We start from the raw sequence: 26,103 nt of genomic DNA, 5'->3' as shown, positions 1-26,103 counted from the left end.
TTAACCGACAGAATATAAGGTTTCTCTCAGCAGCAGAATTGAAACTGAGTTTTAATTCATATATAGTACAGAATTAATGTTATCAGCAAAATAAAGTTGGTTTATTAATAGGTTACAAAACCGATTTAAAATACAAACATTATTTCTGCCACTCTCAAGTTCACTTGGGGTTACCTTTCTCTGTTTTGTTCTGATATCTCGTACTCAGACTATCTCTCCGGACTGCAAAAATGGAATGATGATGCCATTTATTGAAAGGGAATAATATTTTTCAAAGTTTCATTATTAAAACTAATGTTCGATAGGTGGCTCAAAATAATACAAAGTTTCAGAGCAATAGAGAGATTTGAAATAATACTAAGTTACCACAGGATTTGGGTACACTACTGAACAGATTTTCGCACTTTCTGAACAGATTTTAAATGTTTACAATTAAAATTATGCAATTGTGGCATAATTAGCATATTATCATATGTGCAGCCAGAGCAAATCTTTCTGAACATGTTTCAAAGTGATATCTGTGGCCCCAATTTTAAATGGTGAACTAGCAAGGTACTCATGAGTTCCAAATTAAGTGGCACACCCAGAGTATATATGAATGCGAAGACACTGCTATTCTCAATGAAGAGATTTATGTATTTTATTATTTGTTCTTAGGGTCTCCCTTAGAAGCCTATGAGAAAGATCTGAGTTAGTAAGTAGGTTCAGGGTTAAAATTACTATCACTTCTGAATTACAGCTACTTTGTTAACATCAACTTTAAATAAAGGGGTATGAATATCACATACCATCTCTCGATGATTCGCAGGTTAGGAAAAGCTACGTATTAAATATTTGTACCTTTCTTACTTTCAAATCTGAGAGCATGTCACATTTGCAGTTAGTTCCACAGTTTCTTGGTCATTTTCATAAATTGGTCCCAGTTCTTATTATTAGAGAAGCTAAGAGACCTCTCACGTGCCATTCGTGGATGATTTCATAAAGTATGGACATTTTGCAGTTGCTGTAGGCTGGGAATTACAGTTGAGACGCTGTTACAAAGGTGTCGGAGTTGTAAAGCTTCAAAGTGGATCTTCTTGTGGCAACACTTCAGTTGACTCAGGTATTTTGAGGCCAGGTTAATCCAAGCACTTATTGGTGGAAGCGCTGCAATGTTACTCTTCGTTATCATTAGCATCTCAAAAGATGTGTTTTATTTTCATTTATTTCTCGGTTTGAAGTACAAAGATAATCCAAAACTTTTAATTCTGACGTTTTTATAATATACTACCATATAGTTATGCTTTTCATGTAGTTATGCCATGCAGTTATCTTTGTAGTTGTGCTTTTCTTAACCTGTGTAGGATCATCTCTTCCATATTTATAACTTCAAACAACAAACATTGAACTGATGATCTCGTCACATCGAAAAACACACTTTCACCTAATTTTACAATTACACTAGTACTTTACCAAAGTGGTCAAATATTAAAAATGCTAGCAAAATGATATATTTTAAAGGCATTGAACTTCTACATTTCACCAAAAAATATTTTAACCTATACTAAAACAAAGTCACCAAAAAAATCTGATACAGTGTGTGCCTTGTGTTCCAAGAATGCATAGCTTGAAGCTTTCATTAGTTAGCATCAATTGATATCCATTTTTTCCACAAATTGTCAAAGATGAATCTTTTGTTAATTAGCAATAAGTATTAGACCAATAAACACATTAAATGTGAACTAGTATTAATAGAGAGCAAGTTTTGTTAATTTGTAAATCCTACCTTCATTAAGGCTACTGGGACTACTGCTGCCAACTTCTACTTTGTTTGAAGTGCTTAATAATCATAGTTACTTTTTTTTGTGCTCGGTGCAAATTACAGTCTGAGATACGCATAAACAAATACCTGCAGTATTTTGTTAAGGTTATCAATGGTTATTGGATCTAGATTGATTTCATTATCCTCCAAGCTGTGCCACACTTGAGGAAAGGGGGTAGGAATGATATGCAGAATGGGAACACCTATAAAACAAAAACAGTGATGGGTTGCATTGATTTTTTTTCGTATAACATATGATCATGAAATGTAAGAACTTTAACAAGGTACTCAAAGACATTCATTCTTCAGTTACTTTTTTGATCATGCCATGGATCTGAAACTCTAATCATTCACTGCTGTTGTCACATAGAAAACATAGACATAGAAAACAGGTGCAGGAGGAGGCCATTTGGCCCTATGAGCCAGCACCGCCATTCATAGTGATCATGGCTGATCGTCCCCAATCAATAACCCGTGCCTGCCTTCTCCCCATATCCCTTGATTCCACTAGCCCATAGAGCTCTATCTAACTCTCTCTTAAATCCATCCAGTGATGTGGTCTCCACTGCCCTCTGTGGCAGGGAATTCCACAAATTCACAACTCTGGGTGAAAATGTTTTTTCTCACCTCCGTCTTAAATGGCCTCTAAGACCGTGGCCCGTGGTTCTGGACTCGCCCAACAATGGGATTTTTCCTGCATTTAGCTTGTCCAGTCCTTTTATAATTTTATATGTTTCTATAAGATAACCCCTCATCCTTCTAAACTCCAGTGAATACAAGCCTAGTCTTTTCAATCTTTCCTCCTATGACAGTCCCGCCATCCCAGGGATCATTCTCGTGAACCTACGCTGCACTGCCTCAATCACATGGATGCCCTTCCTCAAATTAGGAGAGCAAAACTGCCTTACCAGAGTCTTACCAGAGCCTTGCGGCACTCCACTCGCCACTGCCTGCCATTCTAAAAAAGACCCGTTCACTCCTACTCTTTGCTTCCTGTCTGTCAACCAATTTTCTATCCACGTCAACACCCTACCCCCAATACCATGTGCTCTAATTTTAGTCACCAGTCTCCCGTGCTGGACCTTACCAAAGGCTTTCTGAAAGTCTAGATACACTACATCCACTGGCACCCCTTCATCCATTTTACTTGTCACATCCTCAAAAAATTCCAGAAGATTAGTCAAACATGATTTTCTTTCATAAATCCATGTTGACTTAGACTAATCCTTTTACTGCTATCCAAATGCCCCATTATTACCTCTTTAATAAATGACTCCAGCATCTTTCCCACCACCGGTCAGGCTAACTGGTTTGTAATTCCCCATTTTCCCTCTCGCTTTTACTGTCCTTCTTTATATTCCTGGCCAGCTTCCCCTCATACTTCATCTTTTCAGACCGTATTGCCCGTTTTGATTCCTTCTGTTGTCCTATGAACATTTCCAAATCCTCTGGCTTCTGGCTACTCTTTGCTGTGTTATACATCTTTTCTTTTAGTTTTATTCTATCCCTAACTTCTCTTGTCAGCCACGGTTGCCTCCTACTCCCCTTAGAATATTTCTTCCTTTTTGGAATGAATTGATCACTACGGAACCTACTGTCTCAATCTTTCTTCTTCTGACTTGCATTATTAATCACCATGTCATTCTCCCCCTTACATTTTCAGTTAAATCCCGTACTATTAAGCAGTAGATTTGCTTAGCAAGAAGGAACACAAACACTTTCTGTTTTAATTTTTATCTAATAACGATAACAATATGGTAGTGTACATTTTTTTTTAGAACAGTACATCATGAAACCAACTAGGGAACAAGCTGTCTTAGACTTTTTTTGTGCATTGGGACAAGATTAATCAGTAATCTTGTAGTTAATATTCCATGCAAAAGATCACATGTAGTAGAATTGTCTGTACAATCTGAGAGATGTACAGATCAGAAACTACATTTTTGGTTGAATAAAGCCAATTTCTTGCTTTTGGGAAGAGAATTGAATATAAATGTTGGAACATGATATTAAAGGAATTGGCAGTAGATCAACAATGGCAAACACTTCAAGAAGCAATTCAAGATTCTCAGTAATTGTACATTTCCTCAAGATCTAAGCCTTTAAGAGAAAAGTATCGTCTGTGTTAACGAAAGAGTCTAATCATTATATTGGATAAAAAGGAGCAGCTTCTAATTTTGTTTTGAAGGGGTTAATGACCTTGTAACGCGAGCATAACATTTAAGAGATGTTTGGGCAAGTATATGGATAGGAAAGGTTTATATGGTTATGGGCCAAGCACAGGCGGGTGGGACTAGTGTAGATCGGGCGTGTTGGTTGACGTGAGCAAGTTGTGTCAAAGGACCTATATCCACACTTTTAGACTCAATGACTATGATAGGTGGGATTAGTCTGGGTATCTCTTTAGTTGATTTTTGGCCAACAATGTTCGGCATGGACATTGTGACGTAAAGGGCCTGTTCCTGTGCTACACGGTTCTATGCAGATGCTGGTTTACATGTTCCAGAGACAATGGGTGGCATGGTGGCGCAAAGGTAGAGTTGCTGCCTTTCAGCGCTTGCAATGCTGGAGACCCTGGTTCAATACCGACTATGGGTGCTGTTTGTATGGAGTTTGTACATTCTCCCCGTGACTGCGCGGGTTTTCTCCGAGATAGAAACATAGAAAATAGGTAAAGGAGTAGACCATTCGGCCTTTTGAGCCAAGACTGCCATTCAATATGATCATGGCTGATCATCCAAAATCAGTACCCCGTTCCTGCTTTCTCCCCATATCCTTTGATTCTGTTAGCTCTATATCTAGAGCTATATCTAACTTTTTCTTGAAAACATCCAGTGAATTGACCTCCACTGCCTTCTGTGGCAGAGAATTCCACAGATTCACAACTCTCTGGCTGAAAACGTTTTTCCTCATTTCAGTCCTAAATGGCCTACGTAGATCAATCACTATTGCTGATATAATCCATGTCTGGTTTTGCTAATTAGGACCCGATCCCTAATCCATGTCGGGTTTCCATCCTGTGAAATGTAAGCAACCATGCTTTCCGTTTGAGCTACGACTTTGAGCCTACAGTACCTGTTGTTATGGCCTCTGTATGTATTCTGATTAAAGTACTTATTATAAAGTTCTATGACTCAGTGTTAACAGTACTTTACACAGCCTATCACCTATTCTTCCACTGTGAGCCCTGGTTTTGGACTCCCCAACATCGGGACCATTTTTCCTGCATCTAGCCTGTCCAATCCCTTAAGAATTTTATATGTTTCTATAAGATCCCCTCCCATCGTTCTAAATTCCAGTGAATATAAGCCCAGGTCTTCGGTTTCCTCCCACATTCCAAAGACATACATGTTTGTTGGTTATTTGGCATGGTATAAATGTAAATTCTCCCTAGTGTATGTATGATAGTGTTAATGTGCGGGGATCTCTGGTCGGTGCAGACTCAGTGGGCCGAATGGCCTGTTTCTGCGCTGTATCTCTAAAACTAAAAACTGAAACTACGTTCTGTTAGTGAGAAGAATTGTACTGCACAGAGATGTAACATTTTAGAACCAGGCAGATTAGATTAGTTTTGTTTACTGCCACGTGTACCGAGGTACAGTGAAACCTTTTTGTTGCGTGCTAAACAGTCAGCAGATAGACTATACATGATTACAATCAAGCCATCCTCAGTGTGTAGATTCCAAATAAAGTGAATCTACGGTTGGAGCAGAGGTTTAAAAGAGTGGAACGAGTTGTAATGAGTGATTGCTGATCCACTTCTGGGCCCTCTGAGTATCTTTTTATTGATCAGTCATGCACAATGATCACCTTTTCTCTGTTTGATGTTCTATGATTCTAAAAAAAATAGTTGAGTTTTTCTTCAATACCATAAAGAAGAAGAATTGCAGCTCCCATAGACATAATGAGAGGAGAAATTATAATCAGGAAATTGTGGTTGAGAAATTAAACATTATTAACTTCATTGCAGAAAACAGAATAAATGTAGCAGAAATTGGAGGTAAATCAAGTATTTAATGATAATGAATGATAGTAATATCACTAAAGAGGTTACCAAAGAAAGGATAGTGATCAAAGAATCAAAAAAAATCCCTCCTTAATTTGATGTCCCTTATCCATGGATTCTGAAAGAGATGAGTCTTTGCACAAGTGCAGCAGTGGTGATAATGCTCTGAACCATCCCTGCAGATTGGAAGGCGGCAAATGTATGCCACTATTTAAGAAAGGAGGAAGGAAAATAAATGAGAGATTATAGGCCAGGTATGTTGGTCAGGCTAAGTGAGTGAACGAGAAGCTAGCAGATGGTTGAAAGGTTCAAAGCTTTGGCTTCAAAGATTATGGAGTGAAAGCAGGAGAATGAGATTGAGAGGGAAAAATAGATCTGCCATGATCGATAGGCCAAATGGCCTAATTCTGCTCAAATGCCTTATGGTCATGGATTATAATGTGGGGAAAATTCAGGTTTTGCACTTTAATAGGAATTAGTCCATGAGATTAGATGCCACGATTGAAAAAATGATTGAAACTGGCTTCATAACTTTCAAAGGATGAGGAGATGCTAGCTCTGAGAGGAAGTCACAGAGTGGATGCTGACAGGCTATTTCTTCCAGCAAAGGAATCGAGATCGAAGGTGTATTGTCATAGGATAAGGGGCTGTGGAAACGGAGTTTCGTTTGAGCCTCATTGAGGTTCAAATGACATGTAATAAATATTGATTGATTGATATTACTTAGGACTCAGATGAGGAAAAGGATGATCCACGTCGCTTGTTGTAATACTTAACCTCAGAGCAAGTGGTTGGCTGTATTGCAAAACCCTCCTTTACCCGTAGAGATGAGGTAATGGACAACATGATGTTGGAGGGAAACACTAGAAGCTGTTTATACAGATTTGCAGTGTTGTTTATGCTTATTGACGTATATATTCTGAACAGGGTTCTGTCTCTTCAGGACAGCTATGCACTGTCACAGGCAGGTGAATTAAAAAAGGTATGAAACAATTAGGAAGTATAAATGAATCCCACAGCCAACAAAAGGCCATTTACTTGACTTACCTGAGCCAGTTCTTCAAAAACATTATCCAATTGATCCCATTCAGTTGCCCAATAAATTGGGGTACAATGTACAAAACCAAGAACGTCACACTGAGTAAATGGATTAACAGTTTTACCACACATTACAGAGGAAAAGTTTCCTCCTCCCAGTTTCCTCCCCCCTTGACCTAATCCACAACGTACCTCTTTGTGCAAATGGATCATGATCATCGTTAACGTACATAGATGGCATTTTTGGCCAGAAATACTTCACCTCGTTGGGATGTTCTTTCAGTAACCCCAGATGATGCAGATTTTGCTCTGTTAGACAAAGTTAAGCAAGTTGGTATGTTGCAATTTAGAGGTATCTTTGTTTCCTTGCAGTATCAGTACATAATTACTTTGTCCTGCTGCAGTTACAACATTGAAAAATTCACATAATGCAGGTACAGCAGGCAGTGAAGAAAGCAAATGGCATGTTGGCCTTCATAACAAGAGGAGTTGAGTATAGGAGCAAAAAGGTCCTTCTGCAGTTGTACAGGATCCTAGTGAGACCACACCTGGAATATTGTGTACAATTTTGGTCTCCAAATTTGAGGAAGGACATTCTTGCTATTGAGGGAGTGCAGCGTAGGTTCACCAGGTTAATTCCCGGGATGGCGGGACTGTCATATGTTGATAGAATGGAGCAGCTGGGCTTGTATAGTCTGGAATTTAGGATGGAAGGGGATCTTATTGAAACATATAGGATTATTCAGGGTTTGGGCACACTAGAGGCAGGAAACCTGTTCCCGATGTTGGGGGAGTCCAGAACCAAGGGCCACAGTTTAAGAATAAAAGGTAAGCCATTTCAAACGGAGATGAGGAAAAACATTTTCACACAGAGAGTTGTGAGTCTGTGGAAATCTCTGTCTCAGAAGGCGGTGGAGGCCGGTTCTCTGGATGCTTTCAAGAGAGTTTGATAGAGCTCTTAATGATAGCGGAGTCAGGGGATATGGAGAGAAGGCAGGAACGGGGTACTGATTGTGGATGATCAGCCATGATCACATTGAATGGCGGTGCTGGCTCGAAGGGCCGAATGGCCTACTCCTGCACCTATTGTCCATTGTCTATTGTCTATAATTAAGATTTTCTAGAAACGGAAGTAATCTACATGAATTGCACTAAAATCAAATTTATTCTGAATTTCACATTAACGATTAGCAGTGAGCTATCCATTGGTTGATAAATTCATGCTCCTGATTAATGATCTCTTACAATCTGGTATCATCTTCTCTCCAGTTCTCCCATTTTTTTAGTTAATCCATTAGAACGTAGAAAAGTATAACGCAGAAACAGACCCTTCGGCCCACAATGTCTGTGCCGAGCATAACGTCAAGATCAACTCTCATCTGCCTCTACGTTCACTTAAATATCCATTATCATGCCTGCTTCCACCACCACCCCTGGCAGCGTGTTCCAGGCACTTGCCATCCTCCAGGTTAAAAAAGTGCCCTGTACATATCCCAATCACAATCATAATCACAATAATATTTATTAGCCAAGTATGTTTTGCAACACATGAGCAATTTCATTTGCCAAGTCAGTCATACAAATAAAAAGCAACAGGACACACAAAATACATTTTAACATAAACATCCACCACAGTGACTCCTCCACATTCCTCACTGTGATGGAAGGCGAAAAAAAGTTCAAATTTCTTCCCTTGTTAGCTCTCCCGCGGGCGGGGGCCTTGAGCCTACCGTTGACGGGACGATCTTGACTCCCGTAGCCATCGGAGTTTTGGCCATCCACATCGGAGCAATCAGCTCCTGCAACGGGGGGATGCCAGCTCCCCTGTGCCAGAGATCGGACCCCGCGTCAGGGCTGGTCAAGCCTCTGCACTGTTGGAGCTCCCGACTAGCTCCCGAGACTGTGAGCCCTTGATGGTAAGTCCGCAGACCACGTTTGGAGCGATCCCAGGCAAGGGATCGGCTCCGATGTTAAGTTCATGCCATCGGGCGCAAAGTGGGGCATAAAGTCAGTCTGAGGAGGCCTACAGCTCCATCGATGGTAGGCCGCAGATCGGCCAGAGATGCGATCCGGAAAATAATCGCATCTCCAGCAAGGTAAGAAATTGAAAAAAAGTTACTCCTGACCTCCTTCCCATCTTCAAACATAAAACAAACTGGAGAACACTTACTCAGACTTTTAATGGCCGGTCAGAACCGTTTTCCTCAGGATGGAAATATCAAATATTAGAGGGTATAGTGAGAGGGGCAAAGTTTAACGGAGCCGTGCAGGTCACATTTTTTTTATATAGAGGGTGGTAAGTGCCTGTAACGCACTGCCAGGGGTGGTAGTGGAGGCAGATACGATAGTGGCATTTAATATACTTTTGTATAGGCACATGAATATGCAGGGAGTGAAGGAATATGGGTTATGTGTAGGTCGATAAGAGTTGGTCTTGGCATCATGTTTAGCACAGACATTGTGAGATGAAGAACCTGTTCCTGAGGAGTATGGTTCTACGTGTTCAAGAAGGAACTGCAGATGCTGGATGATCGAAGGTACACAAAATTGCTGGAGAAACTCAGCGGGTGCAGCAGCATCTATGGAGCGAAGGAAATAGGCGACGTTTCGGGCCGAAACCCTTCTTCAAGTATGGTTCTACGTTCTATTTCCCAATATATTATACTTGTGTTAGTATCAAGAGGCTAGCGAGGGAAATAACAGGTCTGTTCATTCAAGGACAAATGAAGTGATTTATGTGTAGAGCCAAATGAGATGAGTGTGTTTTGTAAAGTCTGCTCCAACCATATTGTTCCAATATCTCTGAGGGAAAGGTTGCTGAAACCTCCCCAGGACCAGCAATTTACAACGAAAAAAGCAGAAGAAGCAAAGTGCAAAATAGCATTAATATAAAAGAAACATATAAAAGCCACCAATATATTAATAAATAATATTGTATTAACTTTAATTACCTATTTGTTGCAGTTTTTTATGCCACCGCACGGTATTTGGAAAATAACTTGGGAATCTTGGATTTTGTGCACCAATTAAGTCCAACAAGATAAATAGGTCCTAATGGTAATACAAAGAATTGTTAAATTAATTTAGTTTAGTTTAGTTTAAAAATACAGCATGGAAACCATACCCACGGGCCAGAAAGACCACACCAACCATCGATCACCCATTCTCACAAGTTCAATATTTTCCCAGTTTTGCATACACTCCCTACACACTGGGGGCAATTCACAGAAGCCAATTATCCTACAAACCTTTATATCTTTGGATTGTAGGAGGAAACCAGAGCACACAGAGGAACCCCATAAGGTCACAGGGGGAACATGCGAACTCCACACAGCTAGCAGCTATGGAGAACATGAATAGGTGATGTTTCGGGTCGGGACCTTTCTTCAGACTGATTGTGGTTCCTGGAATTGGAACAAACTCTTCTTGGAGCACCATGAATTCCTTTCATCAGTTAGATAAGATAACCTTTAATTATATACTCCAAAGTGTGACCAATCCAAAAATCAAGTCACGTTATAATGGGAATTAGACATTTGCTCCATTGCCAAACCGCATTTTGATCAAGCATCAGCACAAAAGTCAACACAGTTTTAAAAGTGAAACATGATAAAGTCTGTACAAGGTCAAATAATCAGATTTATTTTAAGCTCAATGACTCATGTACTAGAATACACAATAATTATGTTTCCACCTTCTTACTGCCTTTCCTTTCAGTTTGTACAATCGTTCAGTATTTGTATTGCCAGTTTGTGTAACACCACAGTTATCCAGGGTTAAATATGCAGCATTTTTGAATCTGATCATTCCTTACAATAAGATCTGCCTGAAGCTAATGACTAGAGCCAGGATTTTGCCATAAATGCCTTGTGCCTTTTCATGCCTTTTTTGATGATTTCACCAAGATAATGCCTTTGTCACGATCGAGTGCCTAAATCAGCCATTTTTTGGCATTTTGTTAAAAGGTTGTGCTATTTTCTCTAATTGTACCGTGATTACAATGATGTTTTCCATGTTAACACATTAATATTAATAAGTTATTATTAATGTGTTGACATAGTATAACTTACAAGAATATTTCCACCACCGGGGCAAAACCCGGGGTGCCACCATCGGCCGTTCATTCGTTCATGCCGTTGCCCGCTGGTTCAACCTTCTCCAAGATCTATAATTAAGAAAGAAACATGCAGATGCTGGAAAAATAAAAGGTAGACATAAAAGTCATAGCTGGCGATGGCAAGTCCCGCGGCCAAAAGTCAGCGGGGTGAGATCGCACACCGGGTCTATGGAGAAATTCCAGGAAGTGGTGTCAGGCGACCATTTCAGGTCGCCGCCGCAGAAGCCCTTCTTCAGACTGTTGTGGCCGCGGGGGAGCCTCCGACTCTCCGGGAAAAATGAAAGAAAGATGCGGAGACAGTAGGACTAGAAGGAGAGCTGGGAAGGGTGAGGGGGAGGAGGGAGAAAACAAAGGCTATCTAAAATTAGAAAAGTCAATGTTACATATATACATAGAAAATGGGTGCAGGAGTAGGCCATTTGGCCCTTGGAGCCTGCACCGCCATTCAATATGATCATGGCTGATCATCCAACTCAGTATCCCGTACCTGCCTTCTCTCCATACCCCCTGATCCCTTTAGCCACAGGGGTCACATCTAACTCCCTCTTAAATATAGCCAATGAACTGGCCTCAACTACCTTCTGTGGCAGAGAGTTCCAGAGATTCACCATTCTGTTGATACAGTGGGGTGTAGACTACCCAAGCGAAATACCCAAGCATCACTACATTTACTGCTGGCTCCAGTCGCAAGTCTGAGTTTTCGAGTGATCTGTGCAAGGCATTCATTGATGCTGGAATGCCACTGTGGAAATTGGAAAACAAATCAGAGATTTTTTAGAGAAATACACAGAGGAACATATATTGAGCGAGTAATCATTACGGAAAAATTATGTTGACAGCAACTTCAATATTGTTGTGCAGAAAATTAGAGATTAAGTTGCATGCAACAAAATATGGATCCCAATAGGCGAGACAACCGATGCTGTCATCATTACACTGGAGGCAGGTCAACCATCAAAGGAGTATTTGTTGACATTGGATTGGAGAAGTCAGTTCAACTATTGCTCTGCTGTTTACATCTGCACTTGCTGTACTTTGGCCAGAAGGTATAAAACACGAGAATGTTCTTCTGTTTGTGACTGATGCAGCTCCATACATGAAATAACCTGCTCGTGCTCTTAAAGTTTTATTCCCCAAAATGTTGCATTTGACATGCTCTGCTCAAGGACTTCATAGAATTGCCAAGCACAAACGTAGCTTGTTTCCAAATGTCAATCGCTTAGTTTCCAATGTCAAGAAAATCTTCCTCAAAGCACCGTCACGTGTGCAGTTGTTCAAGGAAATGGCAAAATAAATCGTCAATTGTTTTGAAGAAGAAGAATCTGCTGCAGTCAGGATCGTCAGTGAAATCATGCAGAAAAAGTCCCTCCACCACGATCTTGTGTTTATTGCTTCCATTTTTGCAAACTTCCCACAAGCTATCACTTCCCTTGAGAAATGTGGCGAAACATTAGTGAATAACTTGAAGGTTTTCAACAAAGTAACTGACGATATCCGTAAAATTCCTGGTGATGTAGGTAAAGATATACAAGGAAAATGTGAGGGAACGATTTTCGCTAACAAAGATCTTGAAGAAATACAAAACATAGCTAAAGTTCTCAAAGGTAGTTGTAATGCACAAGATATCGACATGAATATAGAGTCGGTAGCTTGTTTCGGGTATGCACCAGTGACCTCAGCCGAGGTAGAAAGAAGTTTTTCACAACTGAAGCATATTCTGTCTGACAGACGGCATAGTTTAACACCAGATAATTTGAAAAAAATGCTAGTAAATATGTGCAACCAGGCAACTTTGGTAATTTAATGTAGAATATCTTTATATTATCATTTTTGACCATATTTTGGTGATGGAAATACATGCCTTTTTATGCCTTATTTTTGTCAATAATTGCCTTTTTTGTGTTTTTTTGTAATTTATTATGCCTTTTTGCCTGCCTATTTCAGTTTTTTAGCGCCTAAACATCCTGACTCTACTAATGACCATGGTCCAGAATACTAATACTGATCTAACATACAGCAGTATCATCTGCAAATTTGTCACACAAGTCAGGCAACCAAATAGTGAAAACAGCAACAAATGTAGTTTAATCTCACATTACTATTAAACAGTCACTGCTACTTCGTGCTATTGTTAATACAGACATTCTAATCTTACACCAGCATAAATAAAACATCAATCTCACACTAATAGTAATATGAGAAATCCAATGCGGTGCTATTGTTAATTGTTAATAAATAAATTGTTAATAATTGTTATTGTTAATAAAGAAATTCCAAACTAGCCATTAGTCATACACTCCAAAACTACCTAAATATTAAATTGATATTCTAATCTGGTTTGGTTATAACTAGACCTCTGAACTCACCGCTAATAAGTAGATAGTTTGATCTTACAACCAAGCTTGCTGACCTCACAGTGGCATGGGTTACACACATTGACTTCATGTGTGTAAAAGTATGTCAACACATCTCTGTCTAGACACCTAAAAGAACTTTACAATAATGAATTACTTTTGAAGTGTTCTTCACTGTTGTAACAAAATAAGCAGTGATCATTTTGTGCACAGCTAACCCCAATAGTAATAGATAGTAACCAAATTTAGTGATGGTATCAATATACTTTGGTTGGTTCCTTGGTTTTTATACAAGAATAATGCTATAGGATTTTCTTTATCAAAGAAAACAGATGGGCTCAGTTCAACATTTCATTGGACTTATTGGATCAATAAACTTCCTCAATAAACCAGCAGAGTAGAGGGCCTGTCCCACTATAGCGACCTTATTTGCGAATTTAGGAGAGTGTCATGATCCTGTTGTATCGCCGAAAATTTGGCATCCTTCGACTAAGTCGAACACCTCCTACGACCTCCTTCGACTGTGTAGAAGACCTCCTTCGACTATGTTGAAGACTAGCTTCGACCAGCTTATCTAACACTATCTATGACTATCTATCACTATCTACGAATACCTTTGATTACCTTTGATTACCTTAGATTACCTCCAATAACATGCCGACCTACTAAGACCTACTTCGACTAAACCTACGAGTAAAAAAGTATTGATTTTCTCCATGCCGACCAATTTTTACTCGCAGAAAAATTTTCAGCTTGTTGAAAAATTTTCCTCGACCAAACTGAGGCCGCGAGTAGGAACCACTATGAGGGAAGTCCTCTCGACCATGAAGGAGACTTACCAGTGACCACCTACGACCACGTGTCGACCATGCTGCCAGCTTGTGGCGAGCGCAAACTCTCCTAAACTCACAAATAAGGTCGCCATAGTGGGCAGGCCCTTAATATAGCCAGGCTCTGTCCCACCACCACCTCTCTTCCAGTTTTCTCCTTCTACAACAATCAATCCAAAGAAGGATTGCAACCAAAACCTCACCTGTCCATGTTCTCCAGAGATGCTGCCTGACCCACTGAGTTGCTTCAGCACTTTGTATCTATTTTTAGAGTAACATTTTAGTTTTCTGCAATCAGTTTCTGGATACACTGATACACGTAGTCTAACATCACATAGATAAGATGCATAGAGAGATTTACTTGTTGTTTAAGAACTCCTCTCATCAATGATTGTTAGCATTAATCTTTTTGAACTTTCTATTGAAATATCTTTTGGCTATTGTGTTGACTATTGCATCTCACACTCTCCCTGCATCAAATATGGATAATACTTACAATTGCATGCAGTTGGTTAGTTTTTGTTGAACCAGGTGGGTGTGCAATCTTCTCCATCTTATTTGCCAAATGTCGAGAACCATAAAGTGAGTCGTTCTCAGACCAATATTCCAGTGCCTCTTGTCCATCAAAAAAAATGAGCTGCAAGGTAAGGTCTGGTCTTCCCGGAGTATTCTAATCCAGCAGAATAATTCAAATATCAGTATAGAACCACCACTGAATGACCAAATTCTGACCTAGTCTAGTAGCCAAAGACATTATGTAACTGCATAAGATGAGCTTCTGATAAACAATGCGTCTGTAGAAACAAGGAACTGCAGATGCTGGTTTACAGAAAAAGATACAGAGTGCTGAAGTAACTCAGCCGATCAGGCAGCATTACTGGAGCACATTTCTTCAGATTGATAACCCTTCTTCAGATTGATTTTAGGGGGGTGGAGGAAGAAAGCTGAAAGAGAAGAGGGCCAGGTGAAAGCATGGCAGGGGATAGGTTGATACAGGTGATGGGGAGGGGGGGTGGTGCATTGATAGGAAGTCTGTTGGACGGTGACCAGAGTTAAAAAGATAAAAGGAATGAGACAAAAGGATTGAAGATGTAGATAGTGAGACATTGAACTCTGCTAAAAATGTAAATAACTTCTTTACACATTTGTTAATAAATTTCTCCCTGAAAATTAATCAGTACATCAATGTGGTCTTTAAATTGGTTACTGAGGTTTGTGTTTATCAGATATTTGTGAATGGTTTAATATCAAAACTACTAGTGGATAGTAACTTTAAAAGATTAATAATTGGTTAAAATAATTACGTAGACTTCTGCAACAACTGATTTACAAGAGAGAGTTAGATTTGGCTCTTAGGGCTAAGGGAATCAAGGGATATGGGGAAAAGGTCAGAATGGGGTACTAATTTTGGATGATCAGCCAGGACCATATTAAATGACATTGCTGGCTCGAAGGGCCAGCAATGTTTTCAATGTTTCTATGTATGTTACTGTAATAATTATCAGAATTGTTATTGACTGTCAGTGCTGGTATTATTTTGCATGCTCTGATTAAAAGTAAATATTCTTTAAATGTTCAGATAGAACATATTAATAGTTAAGAATGTTGCGACAACTACTTTTTAGAAGGCTTAATTCAAGCATAAGGATTTTAATTTATTTGTTCACCATTTTGGGATATGGGTTTGGGCTTGCAAGACGATTTATTGTCCCTCTAATTCCCCTTCAGGAGGTGAGCCATTGCCTAGAACGGTGGCAGTCCTTCTAGTGAGGATAATACCACTTTGCTATTGGAGAGTGAATTCCAGGATTTAGATTCAGACAGGGCAAAGGATAAAATTCTAAGTCAGGACACTTCATGACATGGAGAGGAATCTGCAGGTGGTGGTGTTCACATATTCCTGCTTTCTCCACGCAGAAAGGAACTGCAGGTTTATACCAAAGATAGACACAAAATGCTGGAGTAACTCAGCAGGTCAGGCAGCATCTCTGGAGGGAAGGAATAAGTAACATTTCGGATCAGAATCCTTCAGTCTGGAGTGTGAAGTACCTCTATACCTCACACCTCCAATCTGACGAAGGGTTCTGACCCGAAACATCACCTAGCCCTTTTCCCCAGAGGTGCAGCCTGACCTGCTGAGTTACTCCAGCATTTTGTGTCCATCTTCCTGCTTTCTTTGTCCTTCTTGAGAATATAAATTGTGAGTTTGAGAGCAGCTGTCAACAATTTTGGGTGACTAAAATGGTATGTAATACAATCACTATGTGCCTGTGGTGAGATGAATATGTGGTGGATGATGTCAAATTTCTTGACTTGTCAAAGACCACTTATCCAGGCCATCGGAGAAAATCTATCATGCTCCTGACTTGTGCCATGTAGATGTGCAAACATTTTGGAATGTCAGAAGGTGAGTCGCTTGTTGCAGGCTGCCATGCCTCTGAACTGCTGTTGTGGTCATAGTGTGTATGTGGCTGGAGAACATGGATAGATGTTGTTCCGGGCTTGGAATTGTCTGAAGAAGGGTCCCGACCCGAAATGTCACTTATCCACATTCTCCAGAGGTGCTGCGTGACCCGCTGAGTTACTCCAGCACTTTATGTCCTTTTGTGTATTGTGTATTAGTTCCTTGTTTCCACATGTATAGTTTAGTTTAATTTAGTTTATTATTGTCACGTGTACCAAGGTACAGTGAAAAACCATTATGTTTTCCTGTCAAAAAAGACTATACATGATTACAATCAAACCGTCCACAGTGTACAGATATTGGATAGAGGATATAACAATTAGTGCAAGAGTCCAATAACGTCCAATTAAAGATAGTTTGAAGGTCTCCAATTAGGTAGGTGGGAGGTCAGGACCATTCTTTAGCTGGTGAGAGGACGGTTCAGTTGCCTGATAACAACTGGGAAGCAACTGGAAAAAAAGAACTGCAGATGTTGGTTTATAACAAAGCTAGGCACAAAGTGTTGGAGTAACTCAGCCAGTATGGCAGCAGCTCTGACGAAAGGTCCTGATCAGAGACGTCACCAGTCCTTTTTCTGCAGAGATGTTGCCTGACCTGCTGAGTTACTCCAGTGCTCTGTGTCAATCTTTGGGAAGAAACTGTTCCTGAATCTGGAGGTATGCATTTTCAAACTTCTGTACCTCTTGTCTGATGGGAGAGGGGAGAAGAGGGAGTGTTCGGGGTGAGACTGATCCTTGATTATTGCTGGTGGCCTTGCCGAGGCAGTGTGAAATGTAGATGGAGGCAATGGAAGGGAGATTAATTTGCGTGATGGTCTGGGCTACGTCCACAACTCACTACAATTTCTTGAGTTGTGAATGTAGCTCACTGTGTGGCTGGAACCATTTCTTGAACCAATATGTGGCTGGTTCAGTTAACTTTCTGGGACACAGAAATCCATGTGATATTCAAATGTTAATTATCTCGTCCTTTGATTTACCATCTGTTAAGTCATACCTTCATCTTAAATAGCAAATAGTCCAATGCACGAGCCAGTTCCAGCAACATGGAACAGGGCACGGCAGAGTCTGTGGCACCAGTGTAGACTCTGTTATACCACCACTTGTTGAAGTATTTTGAATCGTGGTGACAGGCCAGCACCAACCTTCGCTTGGCTGTGGTATTGAGGGTACTGATAATATTTGAAAATGTAATCGTTCCATAAGGTATTGATTCTTGGAAAGTGTCCTCTACAGTTGTCCAGCCAGCTTGGAGTTCATCTAAACAATCTTTGATGTGCTGTGGAGAGAAAATAATTTAATAAAACTGAATTAATGCTAGATTTAAAAACATTAGATGAGTAAGGAGGATCCTATGTTAGCTTTACAGCTACTAAAACTGGTATGAGATTTGCCAGATTACGTAAAGCATTTCAATTAATTCATGCCACTCCTTTCCTTTCCGTTCATTTCTTTAATAACCCATTTATTTCATTCTTCAAATAACAAAAATTGCTGAGGCTGAAAATTTGAAAAAGAAATAGAAAATGCAAGAAAACATGTTGAAAGCCTGCAGTAAAAATAATACACAATAAACAATAGGTGCAGGAATATGCCATTCGGCCCTTCGAGCCAGCACCACCATTCAATTTGATCATGGCTGATCATCCCCAATCAGTACCCCGTTCCTGCCTTCTCCCCATATCCACTGACTCCACTATCTTTAAGAGCTCTATCTAACTCTCTCTTGAAAGCATCCAGAGAACCGGCCTGCACCGCCTTCTGAGGCAGAGAATTCCACAGACTCACAACTCATTGTGTGAAAAAGTTTTTCCTCATCTCCGTTCTAAATGACCCTCCAATCTACAGGAACTGATCTTAAATCTATAGAACATTGGAAAATGATCATCAATGCGTCCACGAATTTCCAGAGCCACCTCTTTAAGTACCCTGGGATGCAGACCACCAGGCCCTGGGGATTTATCAGCCTTCAGTCCCATCAGTCTACCCAACACCATTTCCTGCCTAATATGCATTTCCTTCAGTTACCCTAGATCCTCTGGCCACTAGTACATCAGGGCGATTGTTTGTGTCCTCCTTAGTGAAGACAGATCCAAAGTATCTGTTCAACTTGTCTGGCATTTCCTTATTCCCTATAATAAATTCACCTTTGTCAGTCTTCAATGGTCCAACTTTGGTCTTAACTATTTCTTTCCTCTTCACATACCTAAAGAAGCTTTTAATATCCTCTTTTATATTCTTGGCTAGCTTAGCTTCGTACCTCGACTTTTCTCCCCGTATTGCATTTTAGTTATCTTCTGTTGCTCTTTAAAGTTTACCCAATCCTCTGGCTTCCCGCTCATCTTTGCTATGTTATATTTCTCTTTTATTTTTTTATACTGTCCCTGACTTCCCTTGTCAGCCAAGGTCGCCCATTACACCCCTTGGAATCTTTCTTCCTCTTTGGAATGAACTGATCCTGCACCTTCTGTATTATTCCCAGAAATACCTGCAATTTTCAGTGTGGCGGCGCCTTGTGACAGCGGCTCGACTGCAGTCCGTCCGTCTTTTCTTACTTTTTGTCCCGTTAGGTGTATATTTTTGGTTTTAATTTTTAGATGTGTATATGTGGGAGGGTGGAGGGTGGGGGGGGGGGGGGGGGGGGGGGGGGGGGGGGGGGGGATATACTTTTTAACCTCTTCCCTGTACGGGGACGCGACCTTTTCCTTGTCGGGTCTCCGTTATCGTTGGGCCTAACATCGTGGAGCCGGCGGTCTCCAACCGGAACCAATCTGAGGGCTCCAGTCATGGAGCCTGCAGACTCACCATCGCGGAGCTGGCAGACTTCGGAGCGTGGAGAGCTGTGGTGGCGCGCGGCTGCAACCCGACTTCAGAGCTTCGGAGCGTCCGGCTGCAGGAGGTTCCGAACATCGGGAGCTTGTAGGTCCCTGGTGGGAGACCACTTTTCGGAGCTCCCGCAACGGCAACTTCTCCCGCCCGAATCGCGGGGTTAAAACAACCCAGAGCAGGGCCTTACATCGCACGGCGCGGCTTTAACGGCCGCGGGACTTACCATCGCCCGCCGGGGGCTTTAACATCGGGAGCCCCGGTCGCCTCGAGGCAGCAGTTGAACTGCTTGACCACGGTAGAAGAATAAAGAGCAGGGAAGAGACAAGACTTTTGCTGTCCATCACAGTGAGGAGGTGTTTGGAGATTCATTGTGATGGATGTTTGTGTAAATTGTGTTAATTGTGTGTCTTGTTTTTTTTTTAATGTTATGACTGCAGGAACGAAATTTCGTTCGAACCATGTCTGTTTAAATGACAATAAATGTCATTCTATTCTATTCTACTCTATTCTATTGTTGTTCCACTGTCATCCCTGCTTGGGTATCTTTCCAGTCAACTTTGGCCAGCTCCTCCCTCATGGCTCATAGTCCCCTTTGTTCAACTGTAATACTGACACCTCCGATTTACCCTTCTCCTTCTCAAATTGTAGATTAAAACTTATCATATTATGGTCACCACCTCCCACTGGCTCCTTTACCTCCAGTTCCCTTATCAAATCCAGGTCAATGATTTTTCACCAAAAGTATGGTTATAATTTATTGATCTGTGCCATTAACTCATTCACACAAAAGGTGGCCAGTATCTGGAACCTGGTGTCAGAGGCGGTAATTGAGGCAGATACAATAACAGCATTTAAAAGGGAGTTGGAGTGCATAGATAGAAAAGCTTTTGAGAGATATGGGCCAAATGAATCTATTTTTCAAGTTCTCATCAACTATAACAGTAAATTATAGTTTATTTTTAAATTATAAATTATAATTTATCATTATAAATTATAATTGAGTAAATGACAGTAAAGGGATTTATACCTTTGGTTACGGTGAGTAGATGCTTTGAAATATTCGGTGTTCAAAAGGGACAATTATTTTTTAATTTAGAACATAGCACAGAATAGCAGAGTATTTTCTCTGGGTGCTCTGGTTGCCTCCCACACTCCAAAGATGTATAGTTTTGTAGGTTAATTGGCCTGTAAAATTGTAAAATTGTCCCTTGTGTGTAGGATGGTGCTAATGCATGGGGTGAACGCTGGGCCATGCAAACTATGTGGCCTGAAGGGCCTGTTTCCGCTCTGTCTCTCTCAAGTCTTAAGTCTAAAACACAGGAACTGTGTCTTTGGCACATGATATCTGTATCTATTTAAACTACACCCCAGCCTCCACGTGGTCTTTATCTCTCAATCCCTGCCTGTTCATGTGTCTATCTTAGTACTTCTTAAACTGTGCTATCAGATCTGTTTCCGCAGCACATTCCAGGCACCTAGCACTTTGTGTAAATGGCCAGATGAGGGCTTTCAGTTTTTTCTATTTGTATTTAGTTGAAATATTTCATAAATGACTGCAATGACTGCAATGATCTTCATTGAATTTTTGTATTGAATTTTCAGAACATTTTAATTGTCTTGATTGGCTCAGTCTTCCATCTTCGCAATTACGCAAGATTAATTCACAAGGAACTACAGGTGCTGCCCTCACCTCGTGTTTGTAAGCATGTTATTTAATTTCATTGTGTTTTACACTCACCTGACGCACGGCAGTAATACCAGCTGACCCTGGATATCTCTCCCTCAGCATTGGTCTCAGATAGTGATGCCACATCAAAGAAATGTTAGTCAGTGCCGCAGTGTTTTTGATAGCAGTGACTGTCATGATCTTGGCTTCATGGTTCAGCTGATGATTTGAAGTCACACAAAAAAAGATAAAGATATGTTAGAAAAATATACTATAAAAACAGTATGACATATCCATTCTTTGAGTTTATTTATAATAGGATATATTTTTATGTTCATTTATGATATCCCTATACCCTGTACCAATCTGAAGAGACATTAAACATTCTCCAATGCTTGACAGAGCTTGTGGAATAAATTGCCTTTGAAGATGTATAAGCACCATAGGCTAACTGTGAGCAAATGCCAGCAATCTTCCTAAAGACTTCAAATAGCCCTTGCTATCCCTCTCTCTCTCCACCCCCTCCCCCTTCCCAGTTCTCCCACCAGTCTTACTGTCTCAGACTACATTCTATCTCTGTCCTGCCCACTCCCCTGACATCATTCTGAAGAAGGGTCTCGACCCGAAACATCACCCATTCCTTCTCTCCAGAGATGCTGCCTGTCCCACTGAGTTACTCCAGCATTTTGTGTCCACCTTCCTAAAGATGTGTCAACCTTGCATGGTGGCACAGCGAGTAGTGCTGCTGCCTCATGACTCAAGCAACCCCTCTCTTCAATGTCAACCTCAACTACTGTCAGTGCGGAGTTTACACCTTCTTTTAGTTTAGAGATACATTGTGGAAACAAGCCCTTCGGCCCACCGAGTCCGCACTGACTAGCGATCCTCTTACACTTGCACTATCCTACACACAAGAGACAATTTTTACCGAAGTCAAATTAACCTACAAACCTGCACGTTTTTGGAGTGTGGGAAGAAAAACCGGAACACCCAGGGAAAACCCACGCTGTTAAGGGTACAACATACAAACTCCATATAGACAGTACCTGTAGTCAGGATCGAACCCGGATGTCTGGCACTGTAAGGCAGCAACTCTACCGCTGTGCCACCATGCCGCCCTATTTGTGTTCTCTCTTTCTAAATTCTGACAAAAAATGTTGACCTGAAACATTAATTGTTTCTTGTTCCATAGATGCTACCTGACTTGTTTAGCTTTTCCAACAATTTCTGTTTTTTATCAAAGATTCCAAATTCAATTGTTTTTTTTCTAAATGCAAGTCACTTCCGGATATCAATAGAAAACATGACATGTTACTAGCGCAAACATTCAAAATGGCAAATGAGGCCGATGAGTTCCTTGAAGTAGGTCATGTGGGGACGAGCACGGGGGTGGCGGAGACATGTCTAAGACCTATTCAGGGTCTCCCATTATGTAATGTGAATTTTGTTAGTAATTCTCTGTTAGATAAAGGACTTGATCCCATCTGGATTATCTCCGTCTGGGAAGTCTGAAGCCACAATGAATATTTCTAAGAAGTAAATGCTATAGTAACTCTGCGGGTCATGCAGCATCCCTGGCGAACAGGGTTGTGATGTTTCAGGTCGGGACCTTTCTGCAGATGGTTGTGATAGGGTGGGGGGAGAATGGGTGAAGAATGCTGGGAGAGCGGAGGGGCCGGACAAAGCCTGGCGAGAGATAGATGGATACAGGTGAGGGAGGGTTTTGATAGGCAAATGGTTGGACAAATGTCAGAAATGAAAAGACAGAAGGCATGTGAAAAGGACAGCGGAGGTGCGAACTGTGAAGCCGGAGGAAAGATTGTAGCTGGAAGGGGGAGGGGAGAAATGGGTGCGAGTCCAGGTGGGACACAAAGTGAGGAGGGGAAAAAAGAGTGGGGGAGGGGTTAGTTATCTAAAATTGGAGATTTCAATGTGAATCTTTCTCAGGGTTGGGGTTTTTTTCTCATATCTTCCATAATGATTGCACTCCTGCTGCCTACTCCCAGCCCTTCCTCCCTGTTGATGTACACTGGCACTTTGATCTCTCCCAATCAGGCAGATAAATGCAGGTGGTTGATGGTGGAGGAGTCAATAGATGGTGTGAGGGTGGCAAAGGCTAAATCAGGGATTTTTTTCATTCCTGGTTAAATGTGATTTCCTAAACTTTTTATGATAGTAATCATTTAGGGAAATGCTGGTAATCATTCAGGTTCTTGAATCAAGCTTTGTATTTGGTGTGTAGGTATGGGCTGAGCCTCTGTCTCTCGCAGTGGCTTAGCGGTAGAGTTGCTGCCTTGCAGCGCCAGAGACCCGGGTTCGATTCTGACCTCGGGTGCTGTCTGTATGAAGTATGTACGTTTTCCCTGTCCCACATGGGTTTTCTTGAGGTGCTCCAGTTTCCTCCCACATTCCAAAGACGTGCAGGTTTGTAGGTTAATTGGCTTCTGTAAAATGTCCCTCGTGTCTCAGATGGAACTAGTGTTCGGGTGATTGCTGTTCGGCATGGGGTTGTTGGGGCAAAGGGCCTATTTCCACACCATGTCTCTAAAAAACTAAATTAAAAATTGTCCTACTGTTTCTTTTGTATATTGACAAGTCTCTGCCACAGAAGGTAGTTGAGGCCAGTTCATTGGATATATTTAAGAGGGAGTTAGATGTGGCCCTTGTGGCTATATTTAAGAGGGAGTTCAAGGGATCAGGGGGTATGGAGAGAAGGCAGGTACAGGATACTGAGTTGGATGATCAGCCATGATCATATTGAATGGCGGTGCAGGCTTGAAGGGCCGAATAGCCTATTCCTGCACCTATTTTCTATGTTTCTATGTTTTAGTGATTATTGATACCCAAATAAATAATCAACCGTGGCAATAGACAGAGCATGGGAGAGGGTTTGGGTTGCTGTAGGTGATCATTACATTGACTCTGACATCGGGGGGGGGAGAGTGCAGTGGAGAGATAAGTTTATTTGGCCTTCCATCATAGCTATGTGATGGATGTTTATGTTAAATGTAATTATGTTGTGTCTGGGGTCTATTTGTGTGTAATGTATGGCTGCAGAAACGGCATTTCGTTTGGACCTCCAGGGGTCCAAATGACAATTAAATTGACTCTTGACTCTCTCTCTTGATTACCTATTATTTCAGTAGTGTGAAATTTCCCTGCAATATCTTAGCCCAATCCCCTTGCCCCATTTTTGCACTACCGTTTGTCTCAATCAATACATATTCAGTATTCTGCGACTGTATTGTGTTCTGCAGAAAGTTTTATACTCTTATTCTCTCTGAACTCAACCTGTTACCTGACCGATTACTTGACCTGCTGGGTTCAAAAGGCTAGATGTTTGCTGTCACACCCGCATTTATGTTCACATTGGGATATTGCATTAATTTACTTCTGCTTGAATTGACCGACAATCAAAAGGAAAATAAGCCATCTTGAATACTGTAAACTTTCATCCAGCTGCTGCCTCAAAATGCCAGAGACCTGGGTTCGATCCTGACCTCAGTTACTATCTGTATGGGTTTTTCACATTCTCCCTGAGACTCAGTGGGTTTCTTCTGGGTGCTCTAGTTTCTTCCCATATACCAAAGACCTGCGGGTTTGTAGGTTAGTTGGCATTGGAAATTACCCCGAGTGTAAAGGAATTGGAAGCAAAAATGGGATGTTAAATGGGTGATCGATAGTCAGCATGGACTCGATGGGCCGAAGTGCCTGTTTTCAATAGATCAATCATCTTGGCATAGAAAGATTCGGCTAAAGGGCTTGTTTCCATGCTATATGACTATTTCCTAACCACTGCATTAGTTATACTGTGATTCATGACCTAATGACAACACCATTCTAAAGTAAAAAAAATCAGCTCTACCTTAAAATCTCTACCAATGTAGTTGCTTTATAGTAAAATCTTTGTCCCTACCTTTTCTTCTGTCCAGGATGCCTTGTATTCTTCCTGTTTAAGAGTTTGACCAGATATCATTGTCAATTGTAACAAACCCACAAGAAAAAAATAAATCAAGCTCTTGCGACTAGCCATCTCCAGCTGTACAGCAACCAAACAAAGTTTGGTTGCTCTTTGCTCCCGTTCTCACATTAGACAAACAAAATTGCTAACTTCCAATTCTAGTCAGAACTCACAGAGCTTTTAAAAACCTTTTTCTTTAGTTACGTCATCCCAGGCTGCCTTTAATGGACAAATAAGGAGTTAGAGATTATCTGTACCAAGATAAGGACCTGCTTCCTGGCTGTGAGAGTCTGTGACTCTTAACCCCTGAGTTCAAAATTGTGAGTTGAAATCTTGCCGGAGTTGATAGTACTGACTGAGTGCTGCATTGCCAAGGGTTCGTCCTACAGATTAGATGATAAATTGAGCCCATGTCTTTCACACAAGCCATTGGGACAGTGCAAAGAAACCTGGATAATACGTAGCTCTCAATCAGCATTTGTGAAATTCAACAAACAATGTACTGAGGGAACATGGGCAACACGGTGGCACAACAGTAAAGTAGTGATCTTATAGCACCAGAGACCTGGGTTCAATCCTGACTATGGCTGCTGTCTGTATGGTGTTTGTATATTCTCCCTGTGACCACATGGGTTATCCCTGGGTGCCCCGTTTTCCTCCCACGGAGAATGGTCGAAAGGAATAGTTGGGAGTAGTTGGTCTTTTGGATCAAAATCCTCCATCAGCTCCCTTCCTGAAACTCAATATCTAATCATTTATCATACTGCTATCTGTGGGAAGCATTACAAAACATTTCAAAAATATTACATTGGGTGTAAAGCATGTAGGACATTCTGAGCTCGATAAAGATTGTACATCTTGTCCTTCCTTCATTGAAATTTAATAAAGCCAAATTAAGCTCAAAGCAATCAGAGATTTAAAGCTATGCTGGAGTAAAAAAATCAGTCAACTTTGAAAGGTTTTCCATTGCTCAGGACATTAAAGCAAAACTGGATAATGGGCATTAACATTTAGTGTGTCCATGTGGGAAGCTAGAGA

At 41.0% G+C, this 26,103-nt stretch overlaps 1 protein-coding gene across 1 annotated transcript; it reads right to left on the bottom strand.

Moving 5' to 3' along the window:
* On the bottom strand, window positions 1-25,181 carry LOC129699602 (glutaminyl-peptide cyclotransferase-like). Its single transcript, XM_055639550.1, has 7 exons — window positions 25,021-25,181; window positions 21,177-21,323; window positions 17,607-17,888; window positions 14,643-14,816; window positions 9,797-9,896; window positions 7,038-7,154; window positions 1-2,004 (listed from the first exon to the last, which is right to left on the bottom strand). The coding sequence occupies exons 1-7, from the start codon at window positions 25,135-25,137 to the stop codon at window positions 1,859-1,861; spliced, it is 1,083 nt and encodes a 360-aa protein (XP_055495525.1). The 5' UTR covers window positions 25,138-25,181; the 3' UTR covers window positions 1-1,858.
* Between the last annotated feature and the right edge of the window lie 922 nt (window positions 25,182-26,103).

The sequence above is a fragment of the Leucoraja erinacea genome, chromosome 8 (genome assembly GCF_028641065.1).
Source record: "Leucoraja erinacea ecotype New England chromosome 8, Leri_hhj_1, whole genome shotgun sequence".
NCBI lineage: Eukaryota > Metazoa > Chordata > Chondrichthyes > Rajiformes > Rajidae > Leucoraja > Leucoraja erinaceus.
This window is presented reverse-complemented; position numbering and strand designations above follow the sequence as displayed.